The sequence below is a fragment of the Trichechus manatus genome, unplaced genomic scaffold (genome assembly GCF_000243295.1).
Source record: "Trichechus manatus latirostris isolate Lorelei unplaced genomic scaffold, TriManLat1.0 scaffold00055, whole genome shotgun sequence".
NCBI lineage: Eukaryota > Metazoa > Chordata > Mammalia > Sirenia > Trichechidae > Trichechus > Trichechus manatus.
In genome coordinates, this window is record NW_004443991.1 from 12,610,711 (window position 1) to 12,632,555 (window position 21,845).

Consider the following 21,845-nt stretch of genomic DNA (forward strand, 5'->3'; position numbering starts at 1 on the left):
CTGAGTTTAAGCACTGCCTGACATTCAGACTCATATCTCTGACATCTTGCTTGACATATCCTCTTGGAAGTCTCAAACTACTTAAGCTGAACTCACGCTGCTCCCTACAAACCCAGTCACCTTCTAGGATTCCCAATTTTAATGAACAGAATCTCCACCCAACCTAGCACAACAGCCAGAAATTCAGTAGTCACTCTTGCCCTTTCTCTCTGCTTCACTGTCCAAATCCAATAGATCACCAAGACCAATCAGTGTTATTCCCTTAAAACAAACACACAAAAACATGTCTCTCCCCTATGATGTAATGGATCACTTGTGTGTGGCCTTTCTAGCCATGGTTTTGTAACTCCTACCCAAGTGATTGGTGGGATTGTGCAGATATGGTAGTTGTGGCCCACCAAAGGGATTGGGAAGTTTTGCCATCCTACTCGGGTTGAGGTGAACCACCCCATAGGTGGGAAAGAGAGGATTCCACCACCACCAAGGAAGAACAACCAGGAGCCAGCACGTCCTTTGGACCCAGGATCCCTCACTGAGAGGCTCTTGGAAGCAGGAGACCGAGAGAGAGAGTGAGCTGTAACCCTGAAGATGGTGAGAAGAAGTGGCAGGAGAGATCCGGCAGCAGAGACTCGGTAGCAGGAGACAGCATGCTGGGCTTCCTGGCCCACATAGCAAGAAAGCTGAGTGTCTTTGGGCAGAGACCTAAGGCCAGAGAGAGGTGTGCCTTCAAACATGGCAGGGAAGAGGCTGTTCTGATGGAAGAACTGTATCCTTGAGTGTTCCTGAGCCTGAATTGTAACTGTTACTTCCCTAATAAACCCCATAATCTTGAGTACAGTCTGTGAGTTCTGTGTGGCCATTGCAATAAATTATCAAACCCAACAGAGAAGTAGAAAGTGCTGTGGGAGGGATGGTTGGCATCAGAATTGGTAAAGATGGCAGACAGAGGAGGCATGTCTGATCGCTGTCTTGTTGGAATCAGCCTTGGGCTATTGACTTTGATTTTCCTTCTCCCTTGTGAAGTTAGAGGAGGTCAGACACTGCCCCCACACCATTTTTACACTCCATCTCCACCATCATCCTAGCCCACACTTCAGTTATTCCTGAGGATACGACTATAATAACCTCCCATTCACTCTGCTCTCCACTGACCTTTCTTCCATACTTAGCACACCACCTCCTGCTTGAAATCCTTTAATGGACTTCAGTTGGTTTTCCCATTGCTTTTAGGACAAATGAAGAACCCCGTATCAAGGGCTATAGAACCTGCATAGTTCTGGTCATGCTCTACTCATCTCACTGCCCTGCCATAGCTTAACCGTCTTTTTAAGGTGCAGTACTTTGCATTCACCACGTTCTCTTTTAGCAAATGCTGTTGGCATTTGTTTGAAAATACTCTTTCTTTCTTTTTACCAGTTTAATTAGAATTCAATTGTAAAAGCTCAGCGATCCCTTTTTCAGTGGAGCCTTCCCAATCCTCCCAGATAATCAAACACCCTATTAAAAGTGCTCATGCTATAGTACATCTCTGCCGTGAAAACTACCACAGTAGCAGCTTCTATTTGTCTGTGTACTTATGTGACTGTCTGTCTCCCTCACTAGACTGTTAGTTCAGTGGGAACAGGGACATCATGTGGTTTTGCTCACCACTGAATCCCTGTAGCTAGCATACTGAATTATACATGCCCAAAAACCAAACCCGTTACTGTCAAGTCTATTCCGACTCATAGCAACCCCATAGGACAGAGCAGAACTGCCCTATAGTGTTTCCAAAGAGTGGCTGGTGGATTAGAACTGCTGACCTTTTGGTTAGCAGCCCAAAACCTTTAACCACTGTGCCACCAGGGTTCCAAATTAAGACATCAATATTTATTAACATATACATACACGTATTAAATGTTACACTAAGTGTATCTCTATAGTTAAGTCTAAAATGCGTTGTCTTAATGTGGGAACATTCTAAACTTCTCGATCATGTGTATGTTTTTGGAGCATGTAGCATCCCCACAAAATAAACCAACTAAACACAAATCTTAAAACTGCACAGCTATTGAGTTTTTCTGGAAATCAGGGTGAGAGGCACTGTGACTATATGAGGTGACAAAGTTACTTTTTATATTACAAACATGCAGTACTTTGAACATAGCAAGTGTTGAGTAAGTATCTGCTGAATATATGAACTTGTACATTCAAACATGAAACGATATTCAAAGTAACAGAAAAATTAAAATTCTGTGGTAATTGTAGACATATTCTGCTTGGTTTATATAGACTCAAGGGAAGATTTAAGATTAACATTTCAAAATTATGGGGAACTGGATTTCAGATAAGGAGCCCTGGTGGTGCAGTGGTTAAGCACTTGGCTGCTAACTGAAAGGTCAGTGGGTCGAACCCACCAGCTGCTCTGCAGGAGAAAGATGTGGAAGTCTGCTTCTGTAAAGTTTACAGCCTTGGAAACCTTATGGGGCAGTTCTACTCTGTCTTAACGGTCACTTTTAGTCAGAATTGACTTGACGGTAGCAGTTCGAGTCAGTTCAGATTTCGATTATTTTAAGAGGATGAGCTACCCAACAAACAGAATGAGTAGAAGGCTTCCTTAGGAGGTAATGAGTTCTCCATCACTACATATTTTCACAAAGAGGCTGGACACCATTTGCCAAAGATGTTACAAAGGGAATGTATGAGATATTTCTGTAATGTGACCACTGTTCAGAATAATTTCTTTTGAAAGAACCATGCCTAAAACATCTTGTCACCCTGTGTAAGACACTTTGTCTCAATACATATTTGCTAATCAAATTAGCTTATTGCTATCAAAACCCACTGCAATTCATTTTAATGTTTTCCATGGTAGCTCAGAGTCCCCCTTTAAGGGTGAATTATAATAAAAAGGCATTAGAAGTTAAACTTGATGAACAAGGTTGATAAAAATAGGCAATAATTTTTTGGCTTACAAAAGATATAAACCAGTAGTTTGTGAAATGCTGTCTGTAACCATCTGACACTATACCTGACACGAGGTCAGTGCTCACTCAATAGTAGGTATTATTACTATTACGAAATACTGAATCTGAAGGCTAATTCTCATGAACAAATTAAATAAGGGTAACATAACAATGAATGCATAGTGATTCTTTTACCAGAAACAAACTCATTTGGATACATGGAAATTCTAGGGTAGGACATTTGTTAAAATCAGTCTCAACACTTACTTAGTTGTATATTGATGTTATATCCCATTTTTCTAGGACTTTGATACAGGGATAACTACTTACCTGTAATTTGGCTAAGCATTTTTCCTATATAAACACTGAATGCAAAATTCTAAAGATTATACATTAATTATATATGAATATTTCTCTCTTTTTAAAAATACATTTAAAATACTTCTTCCTACCAGGCATTTTTTCAGGGAGGCCTTCAACTGATTTGAGCTTTCCACACACTGTGCTGATACTAGCAATCTGACTGTTCTCCAAAAGAGAGAATACAAATAAAAAAGAAATTGGGAACTTATCCAGGAAATACAGATTGCAATTTGTATTCTATAATTAGAGACCTTTAAAAATGGAAAAACGAAGCAAAACCTTTACCAAAAGCTATTTCCAAAACAAGTGAATTACTATAATTTTTGTGAAGAAAAAGAAAAAAACACACCTGGGATCTCTCAAAAAGAAAAAAACACACCTGGGATCTCTCAAAAAGAAAAAAACACACCTGGGATCTCTCAGCTGGTTTGACATTTTCTGGTGGGGCTGCTGGGTGTCTCCACTGTTGAGGTTTCCCTTTCTTCTGCATAGTCATCTTCATCATTTTAGTCTCTGAAATGAATTCTACATCTGAGTCTGACCCTTCTGTGTGTCTTTTCTGGCCTCGATGGCTGACTGAAATCTCAAAGGATGGGAGAGACTCATGCTTCAAGTCACCACCCAAAGGCTGGATTCTCTGAGTTTTGGTATTTTCCTTAAATAACAAATAACAAGTTGTTATTTTTTGGGTAGTTAGCTTATTTATAATTAATTACCACTTCCCTCACAACCTTATGACATTGGGTAGTATTTCTTATTACTAATAAAAATTTAAAAATCAGGAGCTTAGAAAATAGGCCTTAGTAAATGGATACCGCTGTAACAGCTCATCAAGAATTTGATTCAGGAATAGCTGCAGAGCTGGGCTGAGTCAAGAAATCTTCTGATTATGAGAATGTACAAGATCCCAGACTGAAGACATACTTTGTACCTTGCCTTTCCCCCCCACCCAGGTTCACTTGCCTTTGGCTCCCTGGCATGTCCGAGGCTTGTCCTTATCCCTCCCCCACCCCATATTCTGCTTCTTGCCTTTGCTGGTTGTACTTAACTGATGTAGGATATATTTGCTAAGAAAACTGGAATATTTGTGCCTACTGGTCAAAACCTGCATACACATATACACATATTAAATGATATACTAGGTCAATATATTTAAAACCTAAAATGTGTTTCCTGTAAGAAAGCAAAAATGACTATTAGAAGGAGTTTGGGGTGTGGAGTGACACCATGGCACTCGTAAGTACATCATTATCCACCAGAGGACTAGATACACTGGTCAAGGAACTTCCTACCCTTAAATGCTGAGGGCACAAGGAAATCGGTTGGACCCCCTTTACTTTCATGTAACCACCACTTTTGTGTCAAGTTACACCGCAGTTGAGTACAATGTAAAGTTACATGCAGTTTGCTCAAGTTTTTGTGTGCCAATCATATTCCTGAGATTCTACCCAGGGGCCTTATAACAACACATTTGCAATCTATTTCCTCAGGCAAGTCACTGACAGATGGCTTTTACCGATGTCAACTCCTGAAAGAATCCTTTTCCTGATCTCACTCTCAGACTCTGGTAATAATTTGCTATAAAGGGATAGATCCTACTCCTGGTTCTGCAATTCAGCTCTGTAGTGATCTTAGGTAAAATACTGTAAAAGGAGGGAGTTGGATTAAAAGATGGTAAGAGTTCCAATTTATTATCGGGTTCACGGGTTCCTGATTGCTTGATGTAGTAGCAGAAGATATAAACAAAGAAAATACAAACTAAGAAGTCACTCTGGAAACAAGTGTTCCAATGTCTGAAATAGTCAAGAAATGCCAAAGATATAAAATAAATTATGTATATATATCAGTAATCTATTTATCTAAAGGTTGGCTATTTATCTAAAGGTTCACGTATAAGAAATGTGAATAATTAAAATTGTAAAGAGTTCCCCATACTTTGTATGTGTGATTGGTATAACCAAGAAACTCTAAACGTTCAAAAATATTTCCCTCTAAATTTCCAATTTTAGATAATAATGAACATCTGAGAGATATAATGTAATATGACATTTAACAACCACGAGAAACAATATAGAGATTATGTATAAAACATTAGTAGGCAAATATACATCTATAGACTAACACACTCTCTCTCGGGATGGATGAATGAATAGATGAATATACATATATGTGTCTGTATATATATGTGTGCGTGTTTCTGTATATATATGTGGATGTATATATACATATATATGTGTGTGTGTGTGTGTGTATCAATAGATAGCTGCCTTCAAGCTCACTTTGACTCATGGCAACCATATGTACATCAGAATGAAGTGCTGCCTGGTCCTGCACCCTCCTCATGATCGCTGGCATGTTTGAATTCATCACTGCACCTATTGTGCCAACCCATCTCTCCAAGGGAGTGTTCCTCTCTCTATACACGTATGTGTGTGTGCCATTAAAATATTGAAAAAATACATTACAATATTTAAAATGGTCATCATTTCCAGGCAGTAAGACAATGGGTGATTTAAATTTCTTATTTATATTTTATTTTCCAACTTTTCACTAATAAATATGTATTACCCTATTAAGAAAAAAAAATGGCTGTTAAAAAAAATCTATTAGTGCTTCATTTTCTGAACCTCATAAACCAAGATGACAGCCCTTGATAAGGCTTTCTTCCATGTGAAACTTGATACAAATGGTTCCATTCAACTTTAATTACTGACCTTAGGTGCTGAAGTTTGGCAGGTGGTAGTGAACTCAGCGATCCTACTTGGTATAAATTGAGGCTTTTATGGGGGGAAAAAAAAAAAGCAAGTGTAAGTAAAAATAACTTCCAATTGGCCTACTACAATAATTCAATATTCTTCACTTCTTGCAGAAGAGATGTCAAAACAGCATGCTCTCACCAACAACTGTTTAAGGAGTCCACTTAAGTTTAGATATGCTGCAATGATGTTCTATCAGTGACAGTGGTAAGAGAAAACAATCCATTTAATTACAGATTCAGTGTCTTATGAGCAACTTCATGGTGCCACTGTGTCAAACTCTTTCTGCTTCCCAGCCTCCACAGCCTGCTTGTTCCCTCTCTTGAGACCCTGGGTTCCCCGCCTGGAGGTCGTGGGGTCTGGGTGGAATTTTGGCTTTGACAGCCGTTCCAACCAGTTCCGAGCTCTAGGCCTGAGCCTCAGTGGACTCTAAGGGTAGACTGGCCCTTGCTGTGTTCCAGGGGCAGGGGAGCAGTTGCTCTCCTTCAACATGTTCTATAAAAGTACTTTTTAAGCTGGTATGTTGATGTGATTGTTGTTAAGTGACAATGATGAGATGTTAAATGAGATATACAGAGAGAGGATAGTTAGAGTATGCAGGCCCTTCCCTTCCTTGTGGTGAGACCCTGGTTAGGCCTGCAGTAACCACCATTACAATGATAACTTTAGTTAATACTCTTACTTCTCTATATCTTTGGACAGTATCTGTAAGTTTCCTATCCTGAACAGTGACAAAATGTTTCTGATTTATTTGCACTTCTTCCACGGTCTGATATTTATTGATAACATTATTTTTCTCAGTGTTTACCTTAGTACAAAAAATAAAAGGACAATGGTGGTACAGTGGTAGAAATCTCGCCTTCCATGCAGGAAACCAAAGTTTGACTCCTGGTCAATGCTCTTAATGTGCAGCCACCACCCATCTGTCATTGGAGGCCTGCGTGTTGCTATGATGCTGAGCAGGTTTCAGCAGAGCTTCCAGGCTAAGACAGACTAGGAAGAAAGGCCTGGTGATCTACTTCTGAAAACCAGCCAGTGAAAACCTTATGGATCACAACAGTCTGATCCCCAACTGATTATGTGGATGGCAAAGGACAGGGCAGCATTTTGCTCCATTGTGCATGGGGTCACCTTGAGTTGGGAGGCAAATCCATGGCAGCTAATAACAACAAAAATTATGCTTAAACTGCTATTACTTGATTCGTCAGCTTAAAGTACTTCTTGATCTCCTCTGCAGATGAGACAAGCATAATTACCTTTCACCCTTGTCCTCTTTTTTTTGTTAGTTGTCTTGTTTCTACAATTCCAGGGCATTTACTTTCAGTTAGGCACCTAGTGCTCCATGTTTTACTCTTAGCTTTATACCTAAATATGGCCAGTGCTCACTTCCAGTCCTTTGTTGTAGAATTTTCAGATATCTCTTGACTGGTTGAAGTTTGATCTCTGGTAGTTTCCTCAAAAAGTGGTTATGAGAACAGCATTTCTTGAGTTTTTTTTTTTTTTTTTTTTTCCAAATCTAATTATCTGCAACATTTTATCTGAAGGGTAGTTTGATTGAATATAAAATCCTTGGCTCTCACTTTCTTTCCTTGAGGATCTTGTAGCTCTGACTTCATTGTTACCTGGAGCTGAGTTTAGTGTAGAGAAGTTTGAAGTGAATCTCAATTGTTTTCCTTTCCTCTTATAAGTAACTTGACTTTTAATGACTGCTGGCCAAAGGAGTCTATTTTTTCTTTACAAGTGAGTAACTTTACTAGAGTATGTCTTCTTGTTGACCATTCTGGGACATGCGGTGTATCATTTCAAATACGTAGCTTCAAGTTATATTTTTTCCTGAAATTTCTTCCTGATTTATGTCTTTAAAAATTTACTTTTCCATTACTTTGGGGCTTTGCCCTGGTGGCACAGTGGTTAAGAGCTACGGCGTGCTAACCAAAAGGTCAGCAGTTCAAATCCACCAGCTGCTCCTTGGAAACCCTCTGGGGGCAGTTCTACTCTGTCCTGTAGGGTCTTTGTGAATTGGAATCAACTTGACAGCAACAGGTTTGGTTTTGGTTTTAATACATATTTCAATTATACAATGTTGAATCTCTTTGCCTATCTTCTGTTAGTATCATTTTCCTTGTAATTTTAAGCGTTTCCTAATTTTGATTTCATTTCATAAGCTTTTTTTTTTCCCAATCTGATCCTCTTAGAGGTCAGCAAACTTTTTCTGCAAAAGGCTACTGTTGTCAGGTGCCATCCAGTCAGCTCCGACTCACAGCAACTTTATGTATAACAGAACAAAACACTGCCCAGTCCTGCACTATCCTCACAATAGTAGGTAGGTTTGTGAATATTGTTGCAGCCACTGTGTCAATCCACTTCATTGAGAGTCTTCCTATTTTTTGCTGACCCTCTGCTTTACCAAGCATGACGTCCTTTTCGAGGGACTGGTCCCTCCTAATAACATGTCCAAAGTATGTGAGACAAAGTCTCACCATCTTTGCTTCTAAGGAGCATTCTGGGTGTGCTTCTTCCATGACAGATTTTGTTCGTTCCTCTGGCAGTCCATGGTATATTCAATATTCTTCACCAACACCATAATTCAAATGTGTCAGTTCTTCTTGGTCTTCCAATTCATTGTCCAGCTTTCGCATGCATATAAGGTGATTGAAAATACCATGGCTTGGGTCAGCGCACTAGTCATCAAGGTGACATTTTTGCTTTTTAAGATTTTAAAGAGACCTTTTGCAGCAGATTTGCCCAATGCAATATGTCCTTTGATATCTTGACTGCTGCTTCCATGGGCATTGTTTGCTGATTCAAGTAAAATGAAATCCTTGGCAACTTCATTATTGTCTATTACTATGTTTATTACTATGATGTTGCTTATTGGTCTAGTTGTGAGAATTTTTGTTTTCTTTATGTTGAGGTGTAATCCATACTGAAGGCTGTAGTCTTTGATTTCCATCAGTAAGTGTTTCAAATCGTCTTCACTTTCGTCAAGCAAGGTTGTGTCATCTGCATATCTCAGGTTGTTAATGAGTCTTCCTATAATCTTGAAGCTCCTAGATGTTGTTGTTGTGTGCTATCAAGTTAATTCCAGTTCACAGTGACTCTACAGGACAAAGTTGAACTGTCCCATTAGAATTTCCAGGGCTGTAATCTTTGCTGGGAGTCCTGGTGGTGCAGTGGTTAAGAGCTCGGTTGCTAACCAAAAGGTCAGCAGTTTGAATCCACCAGCGGCTCCTTGGAAACCCTATGAGGCAGTTCTACTTTGTCCTATAGGGTCGCTGTGAGTCGGAATTGACTCGACAGAAGCAGGCTGCCACATCTTTCTCCCACGGAGCAGCTGATGGGTTCAAACCACCAAGCTTATGTTTAGCAGTCAAGTGCTTAACCACTGCACTATTAGGGCTCCTTATTGCTGCTAGATAGTATTTTATGCTTTGCAGTCCATATATAGTGTCTGTTGCATATTTTTCTATTTTTTGTTTTTTTCCAACCATCTAGAAATGTAAAAGTCATTTATTTTTAGCTTGAGTGCCAAGTATGAACTGGAGATGGAATTAATTTGACCCATGGGCCATAGTTTGCTAACTCTGCTCTACAGCCCCACTGTGTTCACCACATTGCTAACTTGCTCTGTGTTTTTTCCAGCTGGATAATTTCATTCTTTCTGCTATTGCTTTCTTGAGTTCTATCAAATACTGTTTTAATGTCTCCTGTTGAATTGGCATCTCTTCCTGAACTCTTGGATTTCTGCTGCAGGGTTTTCCTTCATAAAAATGACTTTTCCCAAGTTTAATTTTTAATTTATGTAGAAATGTGTATATTATAGTTTCCTTCTGATCTGTAGGTGTGTTTTTTCTTTTCTTTTTTTTATTCACAGCTTTACTGAGCTACATTTATGGACATACAATCAACTGTATATAATTCAACTATACAATTCAATAAATTTTGACATATGTATAAAACCACAAATCTACTACCATAATCAAAATAATGAACACATTGATTCCCAAAAGTTTGCTTGTGTTTCTTTATAAGCCCTTCCTACCACCCCTCCCACATCACAATATCCCTGAGCAACCAGTGATTTGCTTTCTCTTACTAGAGATTAGTTACATTTTCTAGAATAATATGTAAGCAGAATCATACAGTATGCAATCTTTTTTTGTTTGGTTTCTTTTACTCAAATAATTACTTTGAGATTCATTCATGTTGCTGCATTTATCAATAGCTCATTGCTTTTTATTGCTGGGTAGTATTCCACTGAATGGATATACCACAATTTGTTTAACAATTCACCTTTTGATGGTCACTAAGTGGCTTCTAGCTTTTAGTTATTGGAAATAAAATTACTGTGAGCATTCAAGTATAAGGTTTTGTGGAGACGTATTTCTCATGTGTAAATATCAAAAAATGTAATGGCTGGATCACATGATAGGTTTATGTTTAACTGTTTAAAAGACTGCAAAACTGTTTTGCAAAGTCATTGTACCATTTTACATTCCCCTAGTTGCCCCCACATCCTAGCCAACACTTACTATGATAAATCACTTTAATTTTATGCATTGTAGTGAGTGTATAGTAGTATCTCATTGTGGTGTTAATTTGCACTTCATTAATGACCAATAAGGAAAGAACTGACATCTTAACAATACTGAATCTTCAAATCCATAAACATGGTATATCTCTCCACTTATTTATGTTTTATTTAATTTTTTCAGCAATATTTTGCATTTTTTTCATATATTTTGATGCTATTGGAAGTGGTATTGTTTTTAAATTTCAAATCTCCAATTGTTTTTTGCTAGTATATAGAAATAATTGATTTTTCTGTATTCATTTTGTACTCTTGCTAAGCTCATTTAATTAGTTTCAATTGTTTAGTAAATTTCATCTGCTTCTCTACACAGACTACCGCATCTTCAAAGGAAGACAATTTTACCTCTTTCTTTGCAATCTGGATGTCTTCTATTTCTTTTTCTTTCTTGCACAGGTTAGAACCTCCTGTGCAATGTCAAATTGGGGTGGCAAGAGCAAATCTCCTCTCCTGATCTAAAGGGAGAGCATGCAGTCTTTCACTATTAAGCATGATTTTAGCTTTAAGTGTTTTGTAGATGCCCTTTATCACATAGAAGACATTCTCTTCTGTTCTTGATTTGCTGAGAATTTTTATTAGGCATGGATATAGTTGCATGTTTTTTGTTTTTCTTTTTTTTTTTTTTTTTGATCATTTATATTTTGCTGAAATTTTTTCTTTCTTCTTACAGTATCTTATTTATGTTAAGTATTCATTACATGTTTATATAAAACCAAACCAAACCCATTGCTGTCAAGTGGATTCTAATTCATGGGGCCCTGGTGGCACTGTAAGAGCTATGGCTGCTAACCTAAAGGCTGGCAGTTTGAATCCACCAGTTGCTACCCGGACACCCTATGGGGCAGTTCTACTCTGTCCTCTAGGGTTGCTACAAGTCGAATGTTTCTTTAGTGTCATTTATATTTTGCTATATTTTTTCTTTTCTATTACGATATATTGTTTAGATGCTATACTAGTTTATTTTTAAACACATTATTATAAAATTTGGGTTTTCTAGGACCAGCTTTTTAACTGAACTGTATAGGGAAGGTAGGCAGAGGGTAAGATTCCAGATGAGTTCTCTTTCACAAATACAACCTCTCTTCTCATCTTTGCAATGAATACTGCTTCGAAAAATATAATTTGTTCAAGTACTTCCATGTACACCTTCTGCTTGTATACATCCAGTGGGACTCCTGTGGCCTCCTGGATATTGCAGGCAAATGGCTATAGCTTTTCCATCTCCAGATGTACCCTCCTTCAGTTAGTGTACTTGTATTGATTGTTTACATGTGCCATTGTCGGGCTCTTCCTTTGACTTCTGCCTTCTTGTTCCTGTGAAGTTCCTGCTTTGGGAAATCCTTAGATATATTTTCGTACATGTCTCATAGTTTGACTACAGTTGGAGTTTGCACTTTTGTTTTCTGCTTTTTTTGTTGCTCTGAGAGGAATTACCAAAAAAGAATGGGAAAATGCTGTATCTATATAGCCATACTTATGCCAGCATCCCCTATAGCACTTTGACATAAATTGTGGTATATGTCATATTGTTTAACAGTTACATGCGTCTCTCTCAATAGATTGTGAACTCCCAGAGTCATTTTTTTATCTTCAGCACCTAGCATAATGTTTAGGACATTATAGGTGCTCAAAAAATTGTGGTGATTGATAGGATACACAGATGCTCCTTGAGCTTATTACTCATCTCTTCTCCATGGTTGAAATTCCGCCACAAGTCTATTTTGGGTTCATCAATATGACTACTTGTCCAGTACCTGTCAGATATTATCACACCTTTCAGATAATGTATATTAAATGCCAGTGTGCACTCTCTTAGAGTGCCTGGGTCACTCTGGAGTGAATCTTACTCCTGATATAGTAAAATGGATTGTGCCTAGCCTGGTAATGATTTATGACAAATTATTATTGAATTATTTGTATTTGCAACATTTTTGTTGCTAGCTTAGAGGTAATTATTGTTGCTACATAGTTTTATGAAGTCCTGGTGGCAGAATGGTTAAGAGCTATGGCTGCTAACCAAAAGGTCAGCAGTTCAAATCCACCAGCTGCTCCTTGGAATCCCTATGGGGCAGTTCTATTCAGTCCTACAGGGTCGCTGTAAGTCACAATCGACTTGACAGCAACAGGTATATAGTTTTATTGCAGTGAGTTTTGACCTGAACTATTAATTACATCACTAAAGAGTTGTGAGTACATAAAAAATGTATAAACTCCATAATTTCCTCTTTCATTTTAATTTCAGAGTTGTGCTTCAGACATTATAGAAAAACATAAAAACACAATAAAGAAAAACAATAAAGTAAACACAACTAGATTTTCAAGAGAAAAACAACAATAATACGGGTCAAATAAAACATTTTAAGGCAATACAGAAGCCAATACCAGGCACTGTGGTGACCTCCAGTAATAGGATGAAGGCAATAATTCACTCCAAACTAAAAGAGCATTGCAGGAGACGGAGAGAGAAGCATGCAAAGATAGCTACACTGAACAACTTTTGACCCTTTCTATACCCAGAAAGTTTTACTACAGACAATGAATGGGTTATTAATTTCAATATTTTTATATTAAAGGTACACTATACTGTTAAGAAGGAGTCCATGGGTGGTGCCAACAGTTAACAGGCTTCGCTGCTAACTGAAAGGTTGGTGGTTCCAGTCTACCCAGAGGTGCCTCAGAAGAAAGGTCTGGCTATCTACTTCTGAATAATCAGCCATTGAAAACCTTATGGAGTTCAGTTCTACTCTGACACACACAGAGTTGCCATGAGTCAGATTTGACTCAACGGTAACTGGTTATATCCTTAACAATGGTGGATGCCATTCCCCCCACCCACTCATCTTTTCCTTCATCTTATCATATACTTTCCTTCATTGTGTAACTCCAGGGATTGCTTAAGTTCAGTCAGCTTTGAGCAGTTTACACTGATCTTTTCATCTCTTAAAAATTACACACTTTTGAAATCTTTCTCTCTTATAATTTACCATTCTTCTAACTCTCTCAGTACTTTTATCAAAGATCTTCATCTCCATGGAAACTTCTAGTCTCTTAGTTTCTCTTTTTTCTCTAAGTTTATCACATCCCTATTTGGCTCCCCATTCTTTCCATTTCTGTGTGAGAAATATAGTCCATCACTTCAGTTATGCTCTGCCACACTGCAATGGATTGAATTGTGTCCCCCAAAATATACGTCAACTTGGTTAGGCCACTGTCTTAGGCTAGGTTCTCTAGAGAAGCAAAACCAGTGAGGTGTATAAATATATGTATATAAAGAAATTTATATCAAGGAGACAGCTCACACGATTGTAGAGGCTGGAACTTCCCAAGTCCGTGGATCAGGATAGAGGCTTCTATCAATTCACGTAGCTTCCAGGGCTGGCAAACACAAGATTGGCAGGTCGGAGAGCAGGGCTCTTGCTCACAGGCTTTGAAGATCGATGGATCCCAAGATCAGTAGATAAGGTGATAGCTCAAGTCCCAAGAACCGGAGGTCAGACGAACAGGAGGAAGCAGCAGGACCCAGAGCAAGCAAAAAGCCAGAACAAGTGTTTATATTCAGATGCAGGCCACACCCCCAAGGAAACTCCCTTTCAACTTACTGGCTACATGGCAAATTCCATCATGAGAGTGATCTCATATAAACACTGAGACTCATGGCCCAGCCAAGTTGACAAACAATCTTAACCATCACAGTCCACCCCCTGTCAACTTGGCACATGTACACATCTCTTTAAATCATACTCACTGAACAAAGACAGTGATACAGTCATACTTGGGACTAACATGATACACTAACACATACAATCAAAACCACACTAGCCCAGTTTACATCTTATATTTTATAAGTGAAGAAAATAAAAATATTTGATACACACATACAAAGCAGAAAAGCTCATAACAATTATAGTCTTCGTTTCTGCAACTGGTCAGGTGGCCGTAACTGGTATTTAGAACCACGTTCTTCCACCACCCATTCAGAAATTCCCTTTGCCCTCAGCAAGCAGCTCAGCTGATCATGGTTCTTTGCCTGGTGGGGTGACCCAAACCTTCATTTCCGAAGGGTCTGGGTCATTAGCAGTCATGTCGGAATTGGGTTGCTATAGTTTTCCATTGACTTTAATCACAGGGCATGGTAGTACTAAGAGACACCCTAAGGGATCTCTAGCATTCCAGACATACTCTTCTTTACCTCCATTATGTAATAGCAATCCAATTTACTCTTCATAATCAGGATCAATCACACCAGCCAGTATGTTTGTCTGTTGATCCAGAAGCATAAGGAGCCCAAAGTGGCCAGGTGGCATTCTTAGATTCCAGTTCAATGGAATCAGTGATGTGTCTTCATGTGCGAGCATTCCTCCCTTTGGAACTAAGATCTCTAGACCTGCAGAGCATCAGGTCATGGGGACAGGAAGCAAAAATCTTTCAAGTGGGTCACTAGGGGTAATAGTGAGTGGTCCCACTCCCATTTCCACTCCTTGATTCCTAGACCCATGAATCCTCACTATGGGAGAAACAGCACCATATATTGGACACTGGTTTAGAGCATATACAGCCTGCTGGAGAACATTACCCCAAACCTGCAAGGTACTGCCACCTAGTTGGTACCATAATCGTGTCTTTAGAAGGCCAATGCATCGTTTTATCAAGCCAGCTGCTTCAGGATGATAGGGAATATGGTAAGACCAGTGAATCCCATGAGCATGGGCCCACTGCTGCACTTCATTTGCTGTGAAGTGAGTCCCTTGATCGAAGGTAATGCTGTGTGGGATACCATGACAGTAGACAAGGCATTCTGTAAGTCCATGGACAGCAGTTTTGGCAGAAGCATTGCACTCAGGGAAGGTAAATCCATATCCAGCGTGTCTATTCCAGTAAGGACAAAACACTGCCCTTTCCATGATGGAAGTGGTCTAATGTAATCAACTTGCCACCAGGTTGCTGGCTGATCACCTCAAGGGATAGTGCCGTATGGGGGACTCAGTGTTGGTCTCTGCTGCTGGCAGACTGGGCACTCAGCAGTAGCTGTAGCCAAGTCAGTCTTGGTGTGAGTGGAAGTCTATGTTGCTGGGCCCATACATAGCCTCCATCCCTGCCACCATGGCCACCTTGTTCATGAGCGCATTGAGCAATGACAGGAGTACCTGGGGAAAGAGGATGAGTGGTTTCCACAGAATGCATCATCCTTTCCACTTGATTGTTAAAATCTTCCTCTGCTGAGAACAGCCTTTGGTGAGCATTCACATGAGACACAAATATCTTCACTTCTTTGGCACATTCAAAGAGGTGTATATCCACATATCTCTTCCCCATAAATTCTTGTCTCCAATTTTCCAATCATGTTCCTTACATGTCCCTGACCATCCAGCCAAACCACTGGCCACAGCCCATGAATCCATATACAATCACACATCTGGCCATTTCTCCTTTTAAACAAAGTGAACAACCAGGTACACTGCTCAAAGTTCTGCCCATTGGGAGGGTTTCCCTTCACCACTATCCTTTAGGGAGGTCCCAGAAAGGGGCTGTAGTGCTGCCGCTGTCCACTTTCCAGTGGTGCCTGCATATCGCACAGAACCATCTGTAAACCAGGCACAAGTTTTCTCTTCTTCAATCAACTGACCATAAGGAATTCCCCATGAGGCCACAGGTGCAGACTGGTAAATGGAAGGTAATGTGACCGGAGTGGAGACCATGGGCATTTCGGCCACTCTTCATGCAACTTACTTGTGCCTTCAGGTCCTGCTTGGGCCAGATCTCATTTATACCACTTCCATTTAATGATGGAGTGCCACTGTGCACATACAACTTTATGACTCTGTGTGTCACACAACACCCAGTTCAGAATGGGCAATTCAGGCTGCGTGGTGACTTGATGCACCGTGGTTAAGAGGTCAGTCTACATTAAGGCCCAGTAACAAGCCAACAGTTGTTTCTCATAAGGACAGTAGTTATCTGCAGGGCATGGCAGAGCTTTGCTCCAAAATCCTAAGGGTCTGCACTGTAATTCACCAATTGGGGCCTGCCAAAGTCTCCAAACAGCATCTCTATCTGCCACTGACACTTCAAGTACCATTGGATCAGCTAGATAATATGGCCCAAGTGGCAGAGCCACTTGCACATCAGCCTGAACCTGTTGTAGAGCCTTCTCTTGTTCTGGGCCCCACTCAAAACTAGCAGCTGTTCCAGTCACTCGATAAATAAGCCAGAGTAACACACCCAAATGAGGAACACGTTGCCTCCAAAATCCAAAGAGGCTCACTAGGTGTTGTATCTCCTTTTTAGTTGTGGGAGCAGCCAGATGCAATAACTTATCCTTCAGTTTAGAAGGAATATCTTGACATGCCCCACACCACTGAACCCCTACAAATTTCACTGAGTTGCAAGATGCCTGAATTTTTGTGAGATTAATCTCTCACGTTCTAGCACTCAAATGTTTTATCAGTAAGTCCAGAGTGGTTGACACTTCTTCCTTACTAGGTCCAATCAGCATAATGTCATCAATGTAATGGACCAGTGTGACATATTGTGGAAGGGAAAGGCAATCAAGGTCCCTGGAGACCAAACTATGACACAGGGTTGGAGAGTTGATGTAGCCATGAGGTAGGTAAGTGAAGGTGTATTGCTGGCCGTGCCCACTGAAGCCAAACTATTTCTGATGGTCCTTTGAAAAAGGCATGGAGAAAAAGGCTTACCTGGTACCAGGAAATGTACTAATTTGCTCAAGCAATGAAACTACATCTGGAACAGCAGCTGCAATTGGAGTTACCACCTGGTTAAGTTTTTGATAATCTGATGTCATTCTCCAAGATTCATCTGTTTTTCTGCATGGGCCAAATAAGCGAGTTGAATGCAGATGGGTAGGAATCACCACCCCTGCCTACTTCAAGTCCTTGCTGGTGGCAGTAATTTCTGAAATCCCTCCAGGAATGCAGTATTGCTTTTGGTTTACTGTTTTCTTAGGTAGGGGCAGTTCTAATGGCTTCCAGTTGGTTTTTCCTACCATAATAGCCCTTACTCTATTTGCCAGGGATCCAATATGGGTGTTCTGCCAGTTGCTGAGTATATCTATTCCAGTTATGCATTCTGGAACTGGGGAAATCAATACAGGATAGGTTTGGGGACCCACTGGACCTACTGTGAGTTGGACATGAGCCAAAACTTCATTAATAACCTGACCTCCATATGCCCCCAATTTGACTGGTGAGCCACAGTGACATTTTGGGTCTCCTGGAATTAGTGTCAGTTCAGAGCCAGTATACAGTAATCCCCAAAAAGTCTGATTATTTCCTTTTCCCGAATGAACAGTCACTCTCGTGAAAGGCTGTAGATCCCTTTGGGGAAAGCTGGCAGAAAGATTAACAGTAAAAATTTCTGGCAGTGTGTTGAAGTCCTTCCTCAAGGGGACCCAGCCTCCCCTTCATTCAAGGGGTTGTGGGTCTTTAAACTTGCTCAAATCTGGGAACTGATTAAGGGACAGTGACTCTCTATTCTGGCAATTCATATTAGACTGCTGTTCACCTGACCTAGAATTCATCCGTTTGTATAGATCAAGTAAATATTTAGTAAATTTCCCATCTATTTCACTCCTAGGGACACCATGACTAAGTAGCCAAAGCCATAAGTCCATAGGAGTCAGACTATTCTGATTACCGCTTTGGCTCTGCTGCCCATTACTGTAACCACGCCCACCTTGTCTTTGTCGTTTGAGAGCAGCCACTTGGCCCCTACTACCACGGGGTCCAATCAGCCCTATTGTAGTTAGGTGTCCTAATTCAGTTAGGGCAGTTCCCACTGCAAATCTGATTTACATAAAAAAGCAATCACAGCAGTCTTCAAGGATGCTGGAGCTCCATTCACAAATTTGTTCCTCACAGTTGTGCTAAAAGGTGTGTCCTCTGGGCACTCCATGTGTGGGTCTGTGAGTCTAACCTGATAAATCCACTCTAGCATGCCAATTTCTCTAAGCCTTTGGATACCTTCTATAGTATACCAAGGCAGGTCTGGTACTTCAGCTTGATTTAGTGTAGGCCACCTCCTAATCCATGCTTCAGCAACCCAATCAAATAAACTTAGATCCTTTCCTAACTTCTTGAGCTGAAACATTGAAAAAAGAATCTGTGCTTAGTGGACTCATATCAATAAACTCAGACTGATCCATCTTTATGTTCCTTGCACCATTATCCCATACCCTTAATAGTCATTCCCACACATATTCCCCAGGTTTCTGTTTGTACATATTAGAAAGGTCAAGCAGTTTTTCTGGAGTGTAGCATACCTCCTCCTGGGTTACACTTTGTACTTCATCTTTTGGAGCTTGCTGGGACTTAAGTCTAGTTACAGGTCTAGAAGCCAGAGTTGGTAGTGTGGAACTGTTTTGAGAACATTCAGTGTTCTTGTAAAGCTGAGAACAGTCTTGAAAACATCTGCCTTAGTCCATGTCCCAGGCAATGACTCAGGCAACGGCTCTTTAGAGGCAGCTGGGCTAGGGCTAATTTCAATAGATGGGAGTGGAGGGGGCTAATAGTTTTTCTGGGCAGGGTGGTTTATCAGACAAACATGAAGTAATCTCTTCAGATGGGAGTGGTTCTGCTGACAGGAGTGATTCAACGGAATTTAAAGGCTCAGTGTCCCCAGCTTCTTGATTATCTGCCCATATGTCCCCATCTCAAGTTTCAGGATCCCATTTCTTCCTAATCAATGCCCTTACTTTAACTTCAGACACCTTTTGAGGTTGGCAATTGAGCTGGCGTTGTAATTCAGCCACTCTTACAATAAGACTCTGGGTTTGGTTTTCACCAATTTCACCTCTGTTACTACGAGAAATTAAGGCTTTGTTTCAAAGCACAAGTGGAAATGTTGAGATCATTTATGTGGCACTTGAGCTTTGACTTTGAAGCCCGGAGCGCATCTCTTTCTTTCACCAGTGTGTCTAGCAAAAGTATGACCAATCAACCAGCTTCCTTATACTTCTCATTCTGACAAAACTGTAGAAAGGTATCACACATGTGTTCACCCACAGCCTCGCCTTTCATCAATACCTGATCTACTCGTGGTGATATTTGTGTATTTGTATCACCACCTTATACCACGGATTAGCAGTGCCCTCTTTACTGCTGGAAGCAGAGTCACCAACATCTTTAAGACTACCAAACTTGAGAATCAATTTAGAAAACTCATCCTTACTGTTTTGTTTCTCTAGAACCACTTTCGGTACCAAATGCCTTAGGCTGAGTTCTCTAGAGATGCAAAACCAGGAAAGCATATAAATATATATATATAAAGAGATTTATATCAAGGAAACAGCTCACACGATTGTAGAGGCTGGAACGTCCCAAGTCCATGAATCAGGATAGAGGTTTCTCTAGATTCACACAGCCACAGGGGCTGGTGAATCCAAGATCAGCAGGCTTGAGAGCAGGGCTCCCATTCACAGGCTGTGAAGGTTGACGAATCCCAAGACTGGCAGATAAGCTGATAGCTCAAGTCCCAAGAACCGGAGGTCAGATGAACAGGAGGCAGCAGCAGGATCCAGAGAGAGCAAAAAGCCAGAACGACTGTTTATATTCATATGCACACCACACCCCCAAGGAAACTCTCTTTCAACTGATTGGCTACTCTCAGCAAATTCCATCATGGGAGTGGTCACATAGAAACACTGAGAATCATGGCCCAGCCAAGCTGACAAACAATCTTGAGCATCACAGCCATGATTCCCAGTACTGTGTGATTGTCCACCATTTTGTGATCTGATGTGATTACCCTATGTGTTGTAAATGAGGCAGTATTAGAGGCAGTTATGTTAACAAGGCAGGAGGACTCAACCTATAGGATTAGGTTGTATCTTGAGTAAATTTCTTTTGAGATATAATAGAGAGAATCAAGCAGAGACAAGAGGGCCCTCATTACCACCAAGCAAGAAGAGCTAGGAGCACAGCATATTCTTTGGACTGAGGGTCCTTGCACTGAGAAGCTCCCAGACTAGGAGAAAATTGATAACAAGGACCTTCTCCCAGAGTCAACAAGAGACAGAAAGCCTTCTCCTGGAGCTGACACCATAAATTTGGACTTCTAGCCTCCTAAACTGTGAGAGAATAAATTTCTCCCTGTTAAAGCCATCCACTTGTGGTATTTGTTTTATAGCAGCAGTAGGTAACTAAGATACACACCCATCCTAACAATCCTCAGTCTTGCATCAATCAGAACATTTCCCTTTCTGCTCAGAAATTTCAGGATGCTAAAATTTACATAACTATTGAATCCACGCTACAAAAAATATATGGTTTACATCCTTTTCTGGACAATCCTTTTACCTGTCCCTAGTTATCTTCTGTCCCCATCTCCTCAAAGGCTTCTCTAAATCTTCATTAAATCCTCAGCCCAAAGCCTGCCTCTTTCACTGTCAGCACATGGCCAGCCCTGTGTTTTCATTAGAGAGGAGTAAACAAAATTGAGGTTATTAGATGTGTGTGAAGTGTCCATAACAATCGTAGAGGAAAAAATCTCTCTCCTCTTCACCTAAATTAAACCCTCCACTTATGTCCTAGCAGCCTTCCCTTCCTGCCTTTGCTAGCATCTTTCTGCATCAATCAGGCCCCATCTCTCCCCATGTGAAGTTTCTCCAATTTCACGGGTTCCTTTCTCCTAGTCCAGAAACATCATCAAATCCTTCCCACCACAAGTGTACCTCAACTCTACCTAACCTTCTGGCTACAACCCTATCTTTCTCCACTCCTTGAATGTAAAATGTTTTAAAGGCAGCTTATGACCCACAGCTTCCACTTCTTTACTTTTCATTCACCCCCCAACTTACCTGCCTTTCTCTCTGAAACTTATCTTGCTGAGGTTACCAGTGAGCTCCGAGTTATAAAACTCAATGTACTTAGCACAATGCCTGGATCATCATAGATTCAGAGGAGATATTTGCATACTCAATTTAATAATCTAACAAATTTGAAGGGGAAAAGGACAAAGTAAAACACTAAAAAATAGAGTTACAAACCCACAGCAGAAAGTTTCTAAAGCAGTAAGACAGAAGATAAAATATTTTAATTTTACCCTGAATCATCTTCTGTGAAAACAGCCATACACACTGTTTAGTGCACTAAAATATATTTGCACATATTAAATGTGCTAAACGAAGTGGATTTGAAAGAAAAAAATTTACGAGTTCCCCAAAGTTTTCCTTCA

At 40.2% G+C, this 21,845-nt stretch overlaps 1 protein-coding gene across 1 annotated transcript in view; it reads right to left on the reverse strand.

Annotated features, from left to right (window-relative positions):
• The window catches only part of MORC1 (MORC family CW-type zinc finger 1), a 246,592-nt gene that overhangs the window by 71,954 nt on the left and 152,793 nt on the right, over nucleotides 1-21,845 (reverse strand). The window contains exons 17-19 of the mRNA XM_004378174.1: nucleotides 6,023-6,085; nucleotides 3,718-3,963; nucleotides 3,447-3,473 (exon numbers count right to left, since the gene is read on the reverse strand). Coding sequence (XP_004378231.1) covers nucleotides 3,447-3,473; nucleotides 3,718-3,963; nucleotides 6,023-6,085 — 336 coding nt within the window. The remainder of the gene's footprint in view (nucleotides 1-3,446; nucleotides 3,474-3,717; nucleotides 3,964-6,022; nucleotides 6,086-21,845) is intronic.